The sequence below is a fragment of the Mycena indigotica genome (genome assembly GCF_014461135.1).
Source record: "Mycena indigotica strain 171206Taipei chromosome Unknown Mind.scaff0004, whole genome shotgun sequence".
In the NCBI taxonomy this organism is placed as follows: Eukaryota; Fungi; Basidiomycota; class Agaricomycetes; order Agaricales; family Mycenaceae; genus Mycena; species Mycena indigotica.
Window position 1 is genome coordinate 4139728 of NW_023503003.1, and position 15980 is coordinate 4155707.

The 15980-nt window shown below is 50.8% G+C and overlaps 5 protein-coding genes across 5 annotated transcripts; 2 read left to right on the plus strand and 3 right to left on the minus strand.

Annotated features, from left to right (window-relative positions):
* Nucleotides 1–26: 26 nt before the first annotated feature.
* MIND_00516200 (Exocyst complex component) lies at nucleotides 27–2767 on the plus strand (the record flags this gene model as incomplete). Its single annotated transcript, XM_037361953.1, has 7 exons — nucleotides 27–363; nucleotides 415–529; nucleotides 580–1267; nucleotides 1323–1518; nucleotides 1566–1907; nucleotides 1960–2090; nucleotides 2141–2767. The coding sequence occupies 7 exons, from the start codon at nucleotides 27–29 to the stop codon at nucleotides 2765–2767; spliced, it is 2436 nt and encodes an 811-aa protein (XP_037222245.1).
* A 3633-nt stretch (nucleotides 2768–6400) lies between these two features.
* On the plus strand, nucleotides 6401–9565 carry MIND_00516400 (AP-3 complex subunit delta; the record flags this gene model as incomplete). Its single annotated transcript, XM_037361954.1, has 11 exons — nucleotides 6401–6556; nucleotides 6606–6767; nucleotides 6820–7054; nucleotides 7098–7237; nucleotides 7289–7502; nucleotides 7551–7696; nucleotides 7747–8216; nucleotides 8265–8505; nucleotides 8550–8990; nucleotides 9043–9187; nucleotides 9231–9565. The coding sequence occupies 11 exons, from the start codon at nucleotides 6401–6403 to the stop codon at nucleotides 9563–9565; spliced, it is 2685 nt and encodes an 894-aa protein (XP_037222246.1).
* A 162-nt stretch (nucleotides 9566–9727) lies between these two features.
* MIND_00516500 (Protein kinase domain-containing protein) lies at nucleotides 9728–11859 on the minus strand (the record flags this gene model as incomplete). The annotated part of the gene is made up of 12 exons (XM_037361955.1): nucleotides 9728–9880; nucleotides 9932–10424; nucleotides 10482–10630; nucleotides 10682–10786; nucleotides 10840–11081; nucleotides 11130–11238; nucleotides 11290–11320; nucleotides 11372–11419; nucleotides 11488–11616; nucleotides 11670–11700; nucleotides 11750–11801; nucleotides 11857–11859. 12 exons carry the CDS (start codon nucleotides 11857–11859, stop codon nucleotides 9728–9730), a joined length of 1545 nt encoding a protein of 514 aa, XP_037222247.1.
* A 241-nt stretch (nucleotides 11860–12100) lies between these two features.
* MIND_00516600 (uncharacterized protein) lies at nucleotides 12101–12685 on the minus strand (the record flags this gene model as incomplete). The annotated part of the gene is made up of 1 exon (XM_037361956.1): nucleotides 12101–12685. One exon carries the CDS (start codon nucleotides 12683–12685, stop codon nucleotides 12101–12103), a length of 585 nt encoding a protein of 194 aa, XP_037222248.1.
* A 1023-nt stretch (nucleotides 12686–13708) lies between these two features.
* On the minus strand, nucleotides 13709–15535 carry MIND_00516700 (Metal tolerance protein 3; the record flags this gene model as incomplete). The annotated part of the gene is made up of 13 exons (XM_037361957.1): nucleotides 13709–13945; nucleotides 13992–14162; nucleotides 14212–14237; nucleotides 14290–14328; nucleotides 14378–14485; nucleotides 14537–14655; nucleotides 14701–14707; nucleotides 14754–14861; nucleotides 14905–14973; nucleotides 15020–15077; nucleotides 15123–15200; nucleotides 15248–15427; nucleotides 15482–15535. 13 exons carry the CDS (start codon nucleotides 15533–15535, stop codon nucleotides 13709–13711), a joined length of 1254 nt encoding a protein of 417 aa, XP_037222249.1.
* Nucleotides 15536–15980: the final 445 nt, after the last annotated feature.

Genomic DNA, 15980 nt, shown 5'->3' on the forward strand with positions numbered 1-15980 from the left:
CTCGCTGTTGACTTGCGACTGCCATCATGGAGTCCCTCCGGACGAAACGAGAAGCCCCTGGCAAGGGCAGGCAGCCTACAGCCCGACTGGCCAAGCCAAACGGGGCGAATGCTACCCCCAGACGCGATGCGCGCAAATCCAGAGTCGACGACAAAATCCGCAAACGCATGTCGATGCGATATGCTGATATTTCTGGCCCGGCCGACCTCGCTATGCCCCCCATCCCAGCAATACCCACAATGCCCACGAGAACAACCCCTGGCAAAGAGCAAGATGAAGTCGTCATGAAACGAACTGGTCGCGAAGACAGGAGAGAGGATGACAAGAAACTCTTCGACCAGGACGACTTCGATCCAGACGCGTGTACGTGGTGGATAACCGGCCTCAGAGCATAGAATCTTACTGTGGAGATAGTTCTCAAGCTTAAACTCGCGAACTCGACCGAATACGAGATCAAATCACTGCAGTCTTCCCTCCGCAACGCCCAAGATGACACCTCTTCAGAGCTTCAGCGTAATGTCTTCAAAAAGTACGTTGCAGAGCACCTTTTAGGTCTGCTCAGACTTATTTATGCTGCAGCTACGCGGAGTTTGTCCTCATTTCCAAGGAAATATCGACCCTGGAGAATGAGATGCTTGAGCTGAAAGAGTCGCTTTCAGAATACAAGTCCATGCCGTCCCTCCTTCACATTCCTGATCCTACCTCGACATCTTCCTCTGGTCTTTCCTCCTATCGTCGCTCGTCCGTGGCCGATCTGCGTATCATGTACTTCAACCAAATGCAGACATTACATTCTCAAATCGAAGGCTCTGCAAAGTTTGCTCCAACTACACCTGGCAGGCATGTCGTTGCGGAGATTGAAGGTGTCATTGCACTGAACGCTGCTACCTATAAGCCCACCGGCAAGGCCAAATTTGTTGTGCTTGACGATGCGGTTCTAGTGGCTCGAAGGCGCAGACGAGCTGGCGCTTCTGAAGGTCGGAGTGGCGGCTCGAACGAAGGAAAGCTTGTGGCAGAACGCTGTTGGCCCTTGAATGAGATGCTTGTTCTTGACACAAAGGATTCACCGAGCATGACCAACGTCTTCAAGATTCGACACGGAAAGGAGACACACGTCTATCGAACAGAGACTCCAAGCGAGAAGAAGTCGCTTTTATCGCAGTTCCGTCAAGTCGCAGAGGAACTTTCAGCCAAAAAGCGGAAGGAACGTGAAGGGGAGCATGAGCGGAGGAAGAGTTTATGGGTTGGTGGTACTGGGGGAGGAGATGTAAGCATAAAATCCCACTCTTCGAAGCGTCAACTGATATGCGCTTCTCCGTTAGGGTAATTCAAACCTTCCACCAATGCCTGACTGGATGTCGGATTTGGCGCGGAAAATGGGTGACCCTGATACAGCAAATTCGGATGCCAAAGAAAAGGCTGAACGGGATGCCCGGTGGACGAGTGAATGGGCTGATGAGTTGACTGTTGCTATCGCTCTAAGGGAGTGGGACCGGGCAACAGATCTCGTTGAGCAGGGTGAGCAATTCTTATGGCTTGATGTTACGGATAGTTCATTTGTTTAGGCCGTGCCAAGGTCAACACTACGCCTCCAGTGGCTGCTAAACTCCCCGTATTAACTGGCCAATTAACCAACTCGCTTCTGCAATCGCTTTCCCAGACCGCCAACCGCAAAAGCACCGTCATCCTCATCATTTCTCTTCTCCTTCGTCTCAACGCTGGCCCGGCGGCTCGCACAACCTTCCTTAACATGCGCAGTCAGGTCATGCGGAATCACGTCCGCAAGATTCGCTTTGAGGGCCACATTGGCGCATATATTGGGGACCTCTCGATTGTCTTTTTCACGGGCATCAAGAACACTGCAGATTGGTACCTGAATAGTTTCAAGGACAACGAGGGGACTAGTGGTATGTTTTTTTTTCGCTATGTTCTTGGCGCTCTGACCCATATTGTGTTTAGCATTCATCGACTGGGCAAAGAAACAAATTGAGGATTATGGCGAGCTGTTCAGACGTCAGGTCTACAGCGTTGATGTTGACCGGAAAGTTGTGGATGAGGCTTTGATGATCACCCGTGCTCAAAGTAAGAAGGTGAGGAAACCACTCTCTCTTTGGTGGCTTCGCTAAGCGAAGAAAAACAGCTTCTCCAAGACTACGGTCTGGATTTTCGTTTCTTGTTCAGCGATGTCCTTTCGGAAAATCCGAAGAACAACGTCACCGTCCCACCCAACTTCACTCTCAAAGGCCACCAAGTTGCCAAACCCCCCAGACACACGCCGGCCGCCCTGAACCTCTCCATTGCGAGCAGCACGAGCGTGAGCAGCACACTTCTGACTGCTCCGTTGGCATCTTCTTCGTCTACATCGTCGTTCAGCAATTCTACCGCCACCCCGATCCAGCCCTCTGCCTCTCGTGAACAACTCCCCACACGTGAAGCCCCTCCACGTGACACGCCCTCTCGAAGCAACAACCGTGTTCTACCAACTCCAGCCCCCCTTACCATCCAGCCTGATCTGCCATCCCCACTCGTCTCTCCTTCTCCTCGGCGTACTCGGTCGCCTCCCCCGAGCGCGGGATACTTACCTCGCACGACAACACCAGGCCTGATGGGAGCACGTGAGCGACCGCCTCGGTCTGGTCGACCCGCTGGCATCACGTCGCCGCCGCCTGTGACGCCGACTGGGCCTCCCCCCAGGAGTGCAAACAGACCGGGGAGTGCGATCAGTCGACCACCAGTTGCATTACCTCAGCGCGAGGGCATGTTTTGAATGCGTTCTTTTTTATTGTTCCAACTCAACTCATGGATATTGTACACAATGTAGATTAACTTAAAGCAGAGGCACTGAAGATGACTGAGCAAGGTGCTTCTGAAATGGGGGGCAACTGCACATACCGGGCGGGTGGTCTACCTCGCTCAGATACCAAGCTTTGTCCGCTTCTGGGTCTTCTTCAGCGCTTGTCATCCCATTACCTGCCCAGAAGAAGCGATTCCGGTGTTCCACGAGAGGCTCGTAGGTATAGTCCTCCCATCGAGGGTGTTCCAATGCACGAACAGCGTGAAGACACGAACCTGGCGAAAAGCTTGATAAGATAACAATCTATTAGAATGTTTTGCGCACCCGGCCATAACGCGACAACGCGCCCCTCCTCGTTCCCTTGTTTATACCACGAGCGGCATTTCTCCCCAAACACAGTCTGCCCAGATCAGTCAACTTCATCAGCACAGAACAGCGGAAGCACCTTTTTGAAATATTGCTCAATATACGCGTCCCAGTCCTGGACTGCTTCGGGCTTGACTTCGATGCTCTTGAGGTGTTCTCTTTGGAGCTTGAGGGTCGCTTCGACTGCATACTGGACTTGCTGGATCAATCGTCAGCGATGCATCTTATCACAGCTGGCATTAGCATAGGTACCCGTTCAATCAAGATGAGCAACGAGCCCGAGCCTACGGGGAAGCCGGTGAGCTAACCCTCAGCAAATACCGTTCGACTTACCGACGGCAGAGTTGGGGCCAAGAGACTGGAACCAATTAGGGAACCCGTCGACCGCAACAGAAAGATAGAGTTTGGGGTGTGGCATATATTTCTCGGCGAGCGTAACTCCACCTCTTCCGACGACGGGAAAGCCAAGCTGGAAGGAAGTGTCGAAGCCGGTGGCGCACACGATAACGTCTAATTCTTCGAAGTGGCCGTCCACGGTTTCGATACCGTTGGGCAGGATGCGTTTGATGGGGGAAGGGGTGAAGACGACCTGGATTGCGCAGTCAGAACGCCAGCGAGAAGCAAAACCGAAAGAGCTCACGTTGTCTTCGCAGAGTGCCTCAAGATATCCGGGACCTGGTGTTAATCGCCGGCAGCCAGGATGGAATTCCGGAATAACTACCCAGGTTAGATAAACTCCTTGAACGAGGCTGGCAAAACCCACGATGCTCAGCAATATCTGGCCTTGATGCCAAGCGTTGAAGCATTTCCGCCTTGAATACAGCTTTCCCTCCTTCTGCGGCCGGGTGGTCTTTGAGAGTAACAACATGAATAGACTGGAAATGAGAATCATTAGTTTCCTCGTTCGGGCTGGAAAAGGGGCACACGAGCATTTAACATGGACTCAAGCTCTCTCCGGAACTTTTTATAATGCTCGGGGTCTTTGAACTCCTCTTTTTCCTCTTCTGTGTAGTTATCTATGGTGATGTCTGGTTATCTTATCTTATCTTACGATCAGACAACACTTCTTACAGTTTCCGGATCCTTTGCTCAGTCCAGATTTTCCAGCACGTTCGCCAAAGAATGGCGGAGAGATCCAGGTTTGGCCCCGGACGTAATTTACCTATAAACTTCAATGCTTCTTCCCAATGGAAGTAAAAAAAGACCCGCGGACCAGTTTTGCAACTTTGGGCTGCAAGCTGGGAACAATCTGCACTGCAGAAGAGCCCTGTCGATATGCCGGTGAGCACAGTCGTGAATGTAGACCGAAAAACCCACCACTCCGATTACGGCGACCTTCTTGCTTGCCCACGACTTGATTGTTTCCTCCCATGGGCCATCGCGCTCGCCTTCACCCGTCTTCCATTGCGCACTATGCATAATCGTGCCCTGGAAAGAGCCCAGCCCTTCGATATCTGGCCATTTCCAGCGACTGAGGCCTCCCATGCCGGTGAACAAAACGTCTGCCGAATCCTTGAGTTTCGCGCTGGACCCAGGCTGCTGGATGGTCAGTTCCCATTTGCCCGTATTTTCCTGGTAGACAGCGCCAGTCAAACGATGCTCAAGCTTGATGAATGGCCGCAGTTTATACTTGTCCACTACGACAATGGTTCAACCGAGTCCTTGCTGATTGCCAACAACTTACCAATAGATTCGATATATGCTCGGATTTCTATCGGGATTTGATGAGTTGGATGTATGTCTCTCGATGCTCACTAACCAGGGCCTTTGGCATAGAACCCTGACCAGTCTGTCTAAAGCGCACCATTATCAGATGTGTGTCCGCGCGATGTCGGACGGAGATACCTTCTCGTGGAACGTCAGTTGATACTAGAGACAAATACTTGAGTTTTCTGCTTATCGGAGTCGAGTTACTCAACACAATGTGCGGGTATATCGCCTGGGGAATGTCAGTCATGTCTAATAGATCAGGTTACCATTGCGGCCTACATGCGAGGCCCTAGTATGATTATTAGCATTGGAGAGCAGTTGGAATTGATTTCGCACGGGGTATCGATTAGAAAACCAGGTTCCTCCAACACCCGCGCTGGCTTCATATACCGTCAAATCGACGTTCTTCACGTATTGCAAGAATCTATACTTGGCTAAGTGAAGGTTTCATTGCGCCATGTCTGTCTTACCGTATAGCGGCGATGATTCCTGAACCGACGTTGACAATGGTTCTGAGATAGGAAAAAAGTACCTACCACTAAACCCTGCTCCGACTACTACCACACGCATAGGCCGCGGTGCATCAATTGCCGCGTCATTGAACGAGTTGGCTGGTGAGGACGGGGCTGCCATGTCGTTTCTAGCACAGTCAACAGGTCTTATTTGGGTCCACAATCAAAGACTGGGATGTCTCTGTCGATCTATAGGTTTATATAGGACTTCCCATATCAGCATTTTAACTCACAGGCCGGCCCTGTGGGGTCACACGGTCCAATGCCCTCCGCTGAATGGGTAAACACATCTGCAGCGAATCCCTCGTGGGGCAAAATACACATGTCACGTTTGGTGGGTTGCGCTGCAAGTTGGCAAGGTCGATGCTTCTTGTGGGTCGAATTGGGGTGCTGAGCCCGAGGCAGCGTGGAAGTTTCAAGCCATGTGCTTGCGTTCCGTTTATTTTCGTGGGTTGGAACTCACGGTCAGAAGAAAGTGATGGCCGTGTGGATGGATGATCTGTGACGTCACACTGTTCAACTTCAACAACACTGTGAAGCACTGTGAGTTAGTGTGCTGCATTCCCTGCACACGATGAAGAACGTGCGGTATAATTTGCGGCGGATTCAGAAAGCTAGACTCGTGCTTGCTGAGAATTTGAAAGCTAAGTACTTCAAGCCTGAGTTAACTCGAGTACGGATAAGCTCGAGGAAAAGATTGGGGAAAGATGAATGAGCACGCATGTAGCGCTCCCAGAGTGTGTATTTATCAAACAGATCATGAGAGCTTTAGGCCGAAAATCCGTTGTTGGCATTGCCAGTGCGCTAAATGCTATCCATTATTCCGAGCTGACCAGGCTGTCGATGCACAAAGAAGCCTGACTTGGTATCAGAACGACTAAAGAACGTCGACCAGTGGCGGGTTCATGTGACCGTGACTGCGATGACGTTATCATTTCCGAAGTTCCACTGCGACCACGCATTTGCTGTCTAGACGCGGAGTCGTCTTCGGGAGGGCGACCGTGGCGAACGCGACATAATGTGGGAGAGAACACTGCAAGATCTCATCCGCGGGCTCCGCGCTAACAAGAAAGACGAGTCCCAATTCATTGCCAAGGCAGTCGATGAAATTCGCAAGGAGATCAAGGGCGACGACATGGAGCTCAAGGCGGGGGCAGTCCTGAAATTAACCTATGTGCGGCGTATCATTGGGTTGCTTATACGATCCTAATGAGTGGCTGAAGCTTGATATGCTTGGATATGACATGAAATGGGCGTCCTTCCATGTTGTCGAGGTCATGTCCTCCCCCCGGTTTCATCTAAAAAGCGTCGGATATCTTGCCGCGGTACAATCATTCGACCAGGAGACCGATGTTCTCATGCTCACGACAAACCTTCTCAAGAAAGTGTGTTCAAACACAAACTCTTGCACCAAATTCCTGCTGACCATTTTTGCAGGACCTGACTTCTACACCAGCAGACATCTCTGTAACACTCAATGGGCTCTCCCATATTGTCACTCCAGATCTTGGCCGCGATCTCTCCTCCGAACTCATGACAATGTTGACCCATTCGCGTGCGCATATTCGGAAACGCGCTATTCTGGCGCTCTACAAGGTTATGGACACATATCCCGAAGCTTTAGCTCCGGGAGTAGCGCGTTTGAGGGAGAAATTGGATGACCCTGACCCAGGTATGCAATTCAACATGTAATCTACCCAACTTGACGGTTACAGGTGTTGTGGCCTCGACAGTCAATGTTCTATGCGAACTGGCTCGAAAGCGCCCAGAAGACTACCTCATCCTGGCGCCACAACTCTTCCACCTGCTTCAGACTTCAAGCAACAATTGGATGCTCATCAAAATTATAAAGTTGGTGCGTTCGTATTTTCTGCGTTTGCACACTTGCAATCAACTGGACCATCAGTTTGGCTCCTTGTCTCCCCATGAACCCCGTCTCGTCAAGAAACTTCAACCACCCATTACGGAATTGATTTCGACGACCCCAGCAATATCACTTCTTTATGAGTGTGTTCACACCTGCATCATTGGAGGCATGTTGCAAGGGTCCTCCGGTGATTCGCTCGCTAGGTTATGCGTTTCCAAGCTCGCAGCATTCATCCAAGACACCGACCAGAATCGTAAGCCCCTAATCTATTTGTCGTCGTCATCTGTTGACCATCGTGAAGTGAAGTATATCGCCCTTCTTGCTCTCGTCAAGATTGTGCCTACCCATCCCCATCTAGTTGCCGAGTATCAAGACACCATTCTTGCCAGCGTTAATGACCATGACATGAGTATTCGAATGCGAGCTCTTGATCTGGTGTCTGCTATGGTATAACCCACGCTTTCGTAATCAGCTTCTTTTTCATGAGTTTTCTCCAGGTTACATCCCATAATATCCAATCAATTGTGCAACAAATTCTTTCGCATCTTGTTGCTGACTCCTCGACAACCGCACTACCTACCGCAGCACAGTCCTTGGCCCAACAGGCCAACTCCCCGACCATTTCTACCCCACACATTTCCCCCACACAGTCACCCGCATACCGCCTGGTCCTTTCGCAACGCATTCTTCATATTTGCTCCCAGTCGTTATACGAGAACATCACCAACTTCGAGTGGTACTTGTCGGTTCTCGTCGATTTGGCTCATATCGCCAATGTGGATGTTGGTGCCCAAATACGAGATCAGCTGGTTGATGTGGTCGGAAGAGTGAAGGGAGTACGACGCTACGCCGTGAAGCTAATGTACACACTATTGTGTGACGACACAATACTGCACAATGCACGAGAAGAGGGTAGCTGTTCAGAGGTGTTATGGGCAGCAGCCTGGATATGCGGGGAATACTGCAGGTGGGGTTTTTCCTACTGCATCATCTCTTGCTCACTGATTACAATCAGTGAACTGGCAGAACCCCAAAAGCTGCTACCATACCTTTTACAGTCGCAGATAGCCATTCTCCATCCAGAAATAATCGCTGTCTACATCCAAACCATATCCAAAATATTCGGAAGCTGGGCTGCAGAAGTAGCTGAGCGATGGGATGACGAAGACATGGTCGAGGTGAAGAGCACTGTCGATTTGATCATCAATGGGATCAAGGTATTTACCGGTAATGCCGATGTGGAGGTGCAAGAGCGGGTACGTTTAGAACCTCACTCATAGCCCCCGCTGACTGCGCTCAGGCCGCGAATACGCTGCAACTCTTTAACTTCATCCAGGCAGATTTGAATGGGTATAAGCCTCTGCCCCCCAACAATCCCTTCGCGGAGGCTTCTTCGTCGTTTGACCCTGTGGGGTCAGCGGAGCCACGATTCCCAAAGAGCTTGTATCTTATTCAGCCGCTGCACAGCGCTTATGAGCTGAATCCCGTCGCCTTGCTGGCCCAAGCCAGCGTTCCCGTTCCCGAGGGACTCGATCTCGATGTTTGGTTTGTCGCGCCGCCACCGGAACCCGCCGCCAAACCAGAGCTCAAAACTCCCAAGTCGAGCAAGGGCAAAGGCAAGGAAGTCAACGGGAGCAAGTCTAAAAGCAAGAAGAAGCAGAAGGAGAGTGATGCGAATGGTGTAGTCGTCCTGACACCAGTAGTGGACGAGGAGCCAGAAGACCACGAAGCGAGAGAGAGGGTGTGTACCCTTTCCCTCCGTGTTATCTTGACTAATTCTCGGTTTTTTGTAGAGGCTTGCCGAGCGGCGAGAACGACTCCGCGATGATCCGTACTACATTATTGATGATCGGTCGGCATCAACCTCCCGGCAAGCGACACACGACGACATTGACTCCATTCCGGTCGTCCATCTCGATGATATGCCTTCCATGTCTTGTGGGTCGCTCTTGTACCCTTTATTTATGCTTACCCTCAACAGCAATCGATGATTCTCACCTCCCAACACTGCGCGCCGAGGCTGTGCCGAGCCACCATGTGGCATATACTATTGATCGCGACGGTGAAATGCCTGCCGGTGCCGTGTCGCCACAGCCCACCTCAACGCGAGAAGGCAGTCACACATCTACGCGAGCAACAACTCCCGCCCTCACCGGCAGCAGTACCCCATCATATGTCTCGTCCTTCCCCCAATACGATGTTCCAGACGCGGACGTTCGGACCAGCACGCCTGAACCGATCAAGGTCACTCGGACGAAAAAGAAGACGAAGAAACGGACACAGGACAGCAGTGCGCTTGTAGAGTCTACTTCATAGCATCAAAGCAAATTTATTAGGTTTGGATACACAGTGGAGAGCTGGGGGATAAGGGGAATACAGAAGCCTTGCAGGGGCTAAACCTGAAAGGTGGTGGTGGTACTAACTACTTGGTGCGGAAGGTCCAAAAATGCTTGTGTGGAGGAGGGTGGCTGGAGGTAATTATCGGTCATCTTCGACGTGTTCCACTGAGTCCACGATCTCGTTGACCAGTTCCATCGTGACTCCGGGTATGATCCTCTCTGCTTCAGTGAAAGCGCGTTGCAGCGCACTGAGAGCGATGCGTGCCTCTTGCGAAGATACTCGCGGGAAGAGCTGAGAACTTGTCACCCAAACACAAACAAACCCAATGAGAGAAAGACATACCGATGCGATTGCCGGCAAGATAACGGAATCAAGCATGGTCGTGTCTGGGAGATCGTCCTCCAGTTGAACATGGTTCATCTTTTCCGTTAACTGTGTCGTGCTACCCCGAGCTGTGTAGGTATCAGAGTATTGGTCGTCGTAGTCGTCGTCATCGTATTCATCAGACGGTTCTCGAGGTAGACTGTGGTGGCTTGCCCTTGCTGCCACGAGATCGGGAGCATGGCGCACAGTTGCTTGCTGATCAACACGTCTGGATACAGCTGGTGACGGTGGTAATGGCGGAAGCTCGCCTTTCACAGTGATGGACGAGTTGGATGAAATATATGACCCAGAACCAGAAGAGCCACCTGAGCCTGAGCTATCGGAGCGTCTCGTTCCATTATTCTCCCAGGTCAAAGGCGGGCCGGAAACAGGGTTGGACGACCTTCCGACTGTAGCGACGTGCCTGACAGTACCAAAATCCCATAGATCCTCAGGGTCTCCTCCTGTCGGTCTATTGGAGAAAAAAATAACATCAGAGAGAGACACGGAAAAAAGAAATGTCACTCACTCTGGCTGGGGTCGAGGGTCATCATCATCATGACGGTCCCCGCCCTCTGCCTTCCATCTCTCATGTCGCTCTATCAGCTCTGTCAGATAGTTGGTCTTCTTGGCCATGCGGATAAATTTATGCTTCAAGAGATCGCGTGCTGTAGGACGCTATAGGAAAAAAAGTCAGAGGAAATTTATCGACTTTGTGATAAGACCGACATCGCGTGGATCGCGCTGCAAGCAGTAGGCCACAAATTCTCGAAAGGGTTTCGAAAAGTTACCCTCAAGCATTGGCGGAGGATTTTTCGGAATAAGGAACAACACCTGAAGCCGATAAGGTCGAACTTGTGCTGGTAATGATATGTTCATCGACGGACCTTCATCGGATGTAACTCCGCGTAGGGTGGCTCGCCTTTGGCTAGCTCTATCGCAGTGATCCCCAAACTCCATATGTCCGCTTTGTGGTCATATCCGCTCTGTTTTATGACCTCTGGCGACATCCAATACGGCGTCCCGACAAAAGTATTCTTCTTGGCAGAAAGAGTACCGGAGAGTTGGCCCGAAACCCCAAAATCAGCGAGTTTCACGTCCCCGCTGGCGGATAATAGGATGTTTGCGGCTGCGGAAATGAGCGCCGAGTGAGTTAGATCTGCATGGCAATACGCACCTTTAATGTCACGATGGAGTTTACCCTCGCTGTGGAGATACTCAAGACCCCGTAAGAGCTCGCGCACGATGATGGCTATGTACTCTTCGCGGAATACGCCCGGTTTCATCTGCAGCGCAGTCAGAATGACACACTGGGCTGGATAAGGAAATCGTGTTACCAAGTCTGAACATGAACCGCCCGAGCAGTATCTAAGAAAGGGTTAATTGCAAGGAGTGGAAAGTCCGAATGACCAGACGTACTCCATGACGATCCATAGGTTAGATCCTTTCAAATAGGAACCATGGTATCTAAAGGGAGTTGAGCGTTCGATGGACAGAGGGGTGCCAATGTTAAACAAACAGCGAAGCCAACTCACTTGGTTACGTGGGGCGAGTCGAGCTGAGAGAGGATTTGAATCTCCTGTTGGATGTCTTCTATCTCGTCCTCAGCACTCTCGAGGTCGATGATCTTGATTGCGACTGTCTTCTGCGTTCGTTTGTCGTAACTAGCGGGACAGGAATGAGTGGCGGGGAGAAGGAATGGTTAAACGAGACGCACCCTTTGTATACTTCTCCAAAGGAGCCCTTGCCTGCAGCCGGGTGAATGAAAGGGCGGGGTTGTAGGGGAAGTAAATGTACCAATACGGTCTTGCTTCACATAGAATTCCTCGGGGTCTTGGTGTTGTGATTCCTGCGGGCAATAAACGCGTGAGATGGAGGTGCGATTGCCGGAGGGAGGGACGGACCATGTCGGAGGTAGGGCGTTGGTTGGGAGAAGGTTGGGGGTCGTGTCACGTCGTAATGTGGTGGATAAAACAGGTGTCCACTAGCCTTTGGTGGAGACGGTGAAGAGGGGAATGAGGGAGTGGGAAAACCTTTTAGATGAAGGCGTTTGAAGAGAGCTGTCGTTACACTTTGAGCACTCTCCTAAAAGGGACGCGTTACCGCAACGTGGAAAAAATCATCATCATATGCATTTACACAAGCTGACTACGCCTCATAGGCAGGTGCTGGCTCAATATACGACTCGCTATCCACCTCCAATTCCTTCTTCTTGTCCAACAAATTGTCTACCTCTGACTCCTTTGAAGTGGGAAGGCTGATCGGTGGGAGTGGCTCAATAACTTGGAGCGATGGCGGAGAAGGGGACAATCGCACAAAATACCTCTCTCCTTCTTCTTCTTCCATACGTCTGAGCTCGTCGATTTCGCCTTGCGACAACCCGTCGTAACCAAACCCGAGTCCCTCCGGTTGATGCCTCGCTCGTCTCTTTGCCTGTTTCTGCTGTCGCTTCTTTGCAAGATACACACGCAAGCTCTTGAGCATGGATGGCGCGAAAATCCCGAAAGCTATTGCCCAGAGTGCGAGAATGAGGAGGGTGAGAACTGCGATGATCGTCAACGGTTTGATTTGGGTGGTGTGTGTGGGCGAGGCATTCAGAACGGAAGTGGTTGCTGGCGAGACGATGGTAGAAGTATATGGAGAGCTTGGTATGCCGTCGGAAGACACGAATTCCACACTTGCGGGACTAGGAAGCGCGTCCAGAAGAGTTGCTTGGTCACGGCGGAGATACATTCGGTATGGCTGAAGCCTCGCAGAGGAAAGTCGTCAAGACTGTAGACAGAAAGTTGCGAGCGTGAGAGGTGGGAGGTGGGAGGTAGTAATGTGTTGACTCTAAGTCTGAGGTTGGTCGGAGGCCAAGTTGAGCGTGATTTGCTGTCTTCACGTGACCACGCATCTCCAGAATATGCTCCTTCAGATAACGAACACGCTACATCGGCCAGAAGATCTTGAGTGATACAACCTGAGAATAAAACTGGGTCGTTTCGCCCATTTAACCTCTCTCATGCTGGGTCTCATTGCATCTGGACTTGTTTGCCGAGTCCGCGTCAACCAGCTTCTCTGTACTTGGATGCAAGCTCAGGCTACTTGACTCGTGTTGGAGGATATCGACGCTTTGCGACAGAGCAGAAGATACAATTTTGAATCTAAGATTAAGCAAAGGCGGAGGCAGGGCGATGGAAAATAATGAGGCTGTATAGTAGCAGCATCGGCTCACATACCGGGAACACTTTCTGCTTTCCCAATGAGCCGACTCGGAATGGCAGCGCCTGATGGTTCCGAGTCGATAGTATTCTTTGTCATCGAGGTTTTCTGATTTCGCGATCTCGTACGGTTTGTAGGAACGAAAACACCAGTCAGAATCCACATACGAACAGTTCGATTCCACCTGAAATGTTGACAGAGCTAATGGAATGTCGACGAGGAACGAGGGATTGCTTCTTGCCTCCGGCTTATTATTAATGCCCATAGGCGTATGCAAGCCACTTCTCGATGTAAGTTCCAGACGCCAAGCCACGACTAGCCAGAGAGGGAAGATATGAACCGGTGTCCAGACCACTGGGAATGTGTTGATAATGGGCCGACTGCCCACCGACGCGGGACCAGTCTAAGATGAAACCGAGTATGCGGTATAACGAGTGCTTCGAACAGTGGGAATGCCTCGGGAACAAGTGATTCACTCGGGAGACGTTCTGTGAGGAGAAGGGAAACAAATTGAAGAGCTTGGCCCCAGAAAACGTGCCATACAAATTCGTGCTACCGTAAGCGTGGTATTGGCGGTTTGCGATGCTCCTGTGAGGGTCGCTCCAGCCCGAAGAAGATTGGTAACGAAACACTCACTGGCGTATGCGTCGTCTCGTAGTCAACATGAACAAATGCCCGTTCAACGTTTGGTAGCGCTTCGAGCTTCTCCTGGAGTGCCTGGCTGACGTCATGTGCTTTCCATAGTGGGGTCTGCGTGTCCATTACAATGTCAATTTCGACAAAATAGTCCTGCGATATGGTCAAATTCGGTCCCGTTACGATAAGATACCCATACGGGACCGCTGTGGTACGCTCTGGCGGTATCTAGCTTGATGATTTGCTCGTTGAACGTCAACGACTTGTAGATGAGAAGTTGGAGAAACTCGTGGGAGGCAGACTTCCCGGCAAGAAGCTCGAACTGTGAATAAATGGTCCGGCACCAAGAGACAGTCACTCCGAGGGCAATCTGCGAAGCGTGAGAGGGAGATGCCACCGGGGGAAAGTGCAAGGCGTACGATGATAGCACCGGTGGGATCCAACCCTACACATTGGTTCTCAGAACGAAGGTTAAAACAGAGAACGCGGTCACGGACACCAACGTAGTTTGCTTCCGCCTGTCGACATCAATATACCTAAAGAAGAATTGAGACTAGATATTTTATTGGGAAAAGGTTAACGCACCAAACGTGTTTATCCACAGATCGTTCCTGTGGTCTTCCCAGAGAACCCTGACCTGAGAGGACTTGTTCCTCAACGAGAAGCAATATAGAAACAGCAGCAGTTTGACGGCTAAATAAAGCGGAATTTTAGCGTGAGTCAACCTGAAGTTTATAAAAAAACCTAGCGCTGCCGCCACCGCGAGTATTGAAGGGAGATGAAATTGCTTCAAGTCGTTGTTCGTTTTTGTGATCAGTGACTGGGCCGATTCCACGATAACGACCAGGTTGACGGATCCCATTCTGGAGTTGGATGAGGATCAGCTTGAGATTGAGCTCTGTACAAACAAGAATCCTGGAGGATGATTAACACGATGAAGGGTTGTAGTGAAGAGTGTCACCATAAACAATATTGCCGATGGTCTCCAAACGCGCACCGCCAACCGGCCACTCGGTGCTGTCGAGGTTTTCCGCCTTTCTGTGGAGCCAGAAGAGCAGTATGTTGCTCCCTGTCCAGTAAGATCGCGTCCATTCTGCGACAGACAGGCATACCAATGTCAAACACGGCATCGATGGCTGTTGCGAGAAGGGAAAGCGACAATGAAGAGATGGCAGCATATACTGCACAAGCCTATTAGCTGGTCATGAAGAGAGCAGTGTCCCGCACGTTGCAAGATGCAAAGACAAAGATTGGCAATTAGACTGGCCCAAACCGCGATTTTAACCTGGGAGTTGAGAGTGGGTGAAGTACGAATAGAAATGACACGTACTGGAAGCCGTGCAGCAGCCTCGTCGATGCGAGCATCCTCTGTGTGGGCTTCCATTGACTTTAGGAGCGAATTTATGAGCTACTGCGCGTCAGAACTTGGAAATTAGCGACAGAAAAAAAGTGGACATTATTCTGAGTTGCATGATATGCCGCTAGTCTCCTTCCGCGTTTTCTTTTACGTAGAGCATCGATTTCTTGAGACGACTTGAATGCGCCTTTAAAGTGGAACGGATCGACCTCAGTGTTGGCTCCGAGTCTTTCTGGGTCCACGTTTGTGGAATAGTGATCTGTTACCACTGTGTTGGCCTGCATTGATGTTAGTGAGCTTAAAGCGCGTTGGGAACTCTAATAAGGGCAGACAATGTAGCGGGGCGATTCGTTGGACGACGAAACCGACGCTTTTTCGTCAAGCATGGTTTATGGAGGACCGCGGGAAGGTCAGAATCTCCAGAGCCCACGCTAAACGATTAGATAGTCCGACCCAACAGAGTGGAAGCCATCAATTACAATTGACCCGGTACCTACCCAGGACCGTGGATGGACAACCCATTCTGCCCATAGTCACATAACCATGAACGATCTCTTTCCCTTACTGCTGGCCTTCGGCTTCTTGCTGTAGAACCTATTCTTGGGCACTTTCAACAATACTAAACCTCTAGCAGAGCTTGCGCTGTGGCCTGGTGTGCGTTGAGCTCGTGTTTGGGCACTCCAATCATAGAAAGCTTCAAAAACCTATGGGAATTACTTGTCTTAAGCTCCCAGTCAGCGAATGGCGACCATACTTTTACACACACGCCGTAGGGCGGGTCATAGTCGGTTCACGGAGGAGATCGAAATGGATTACAGAGGACAGAGAACG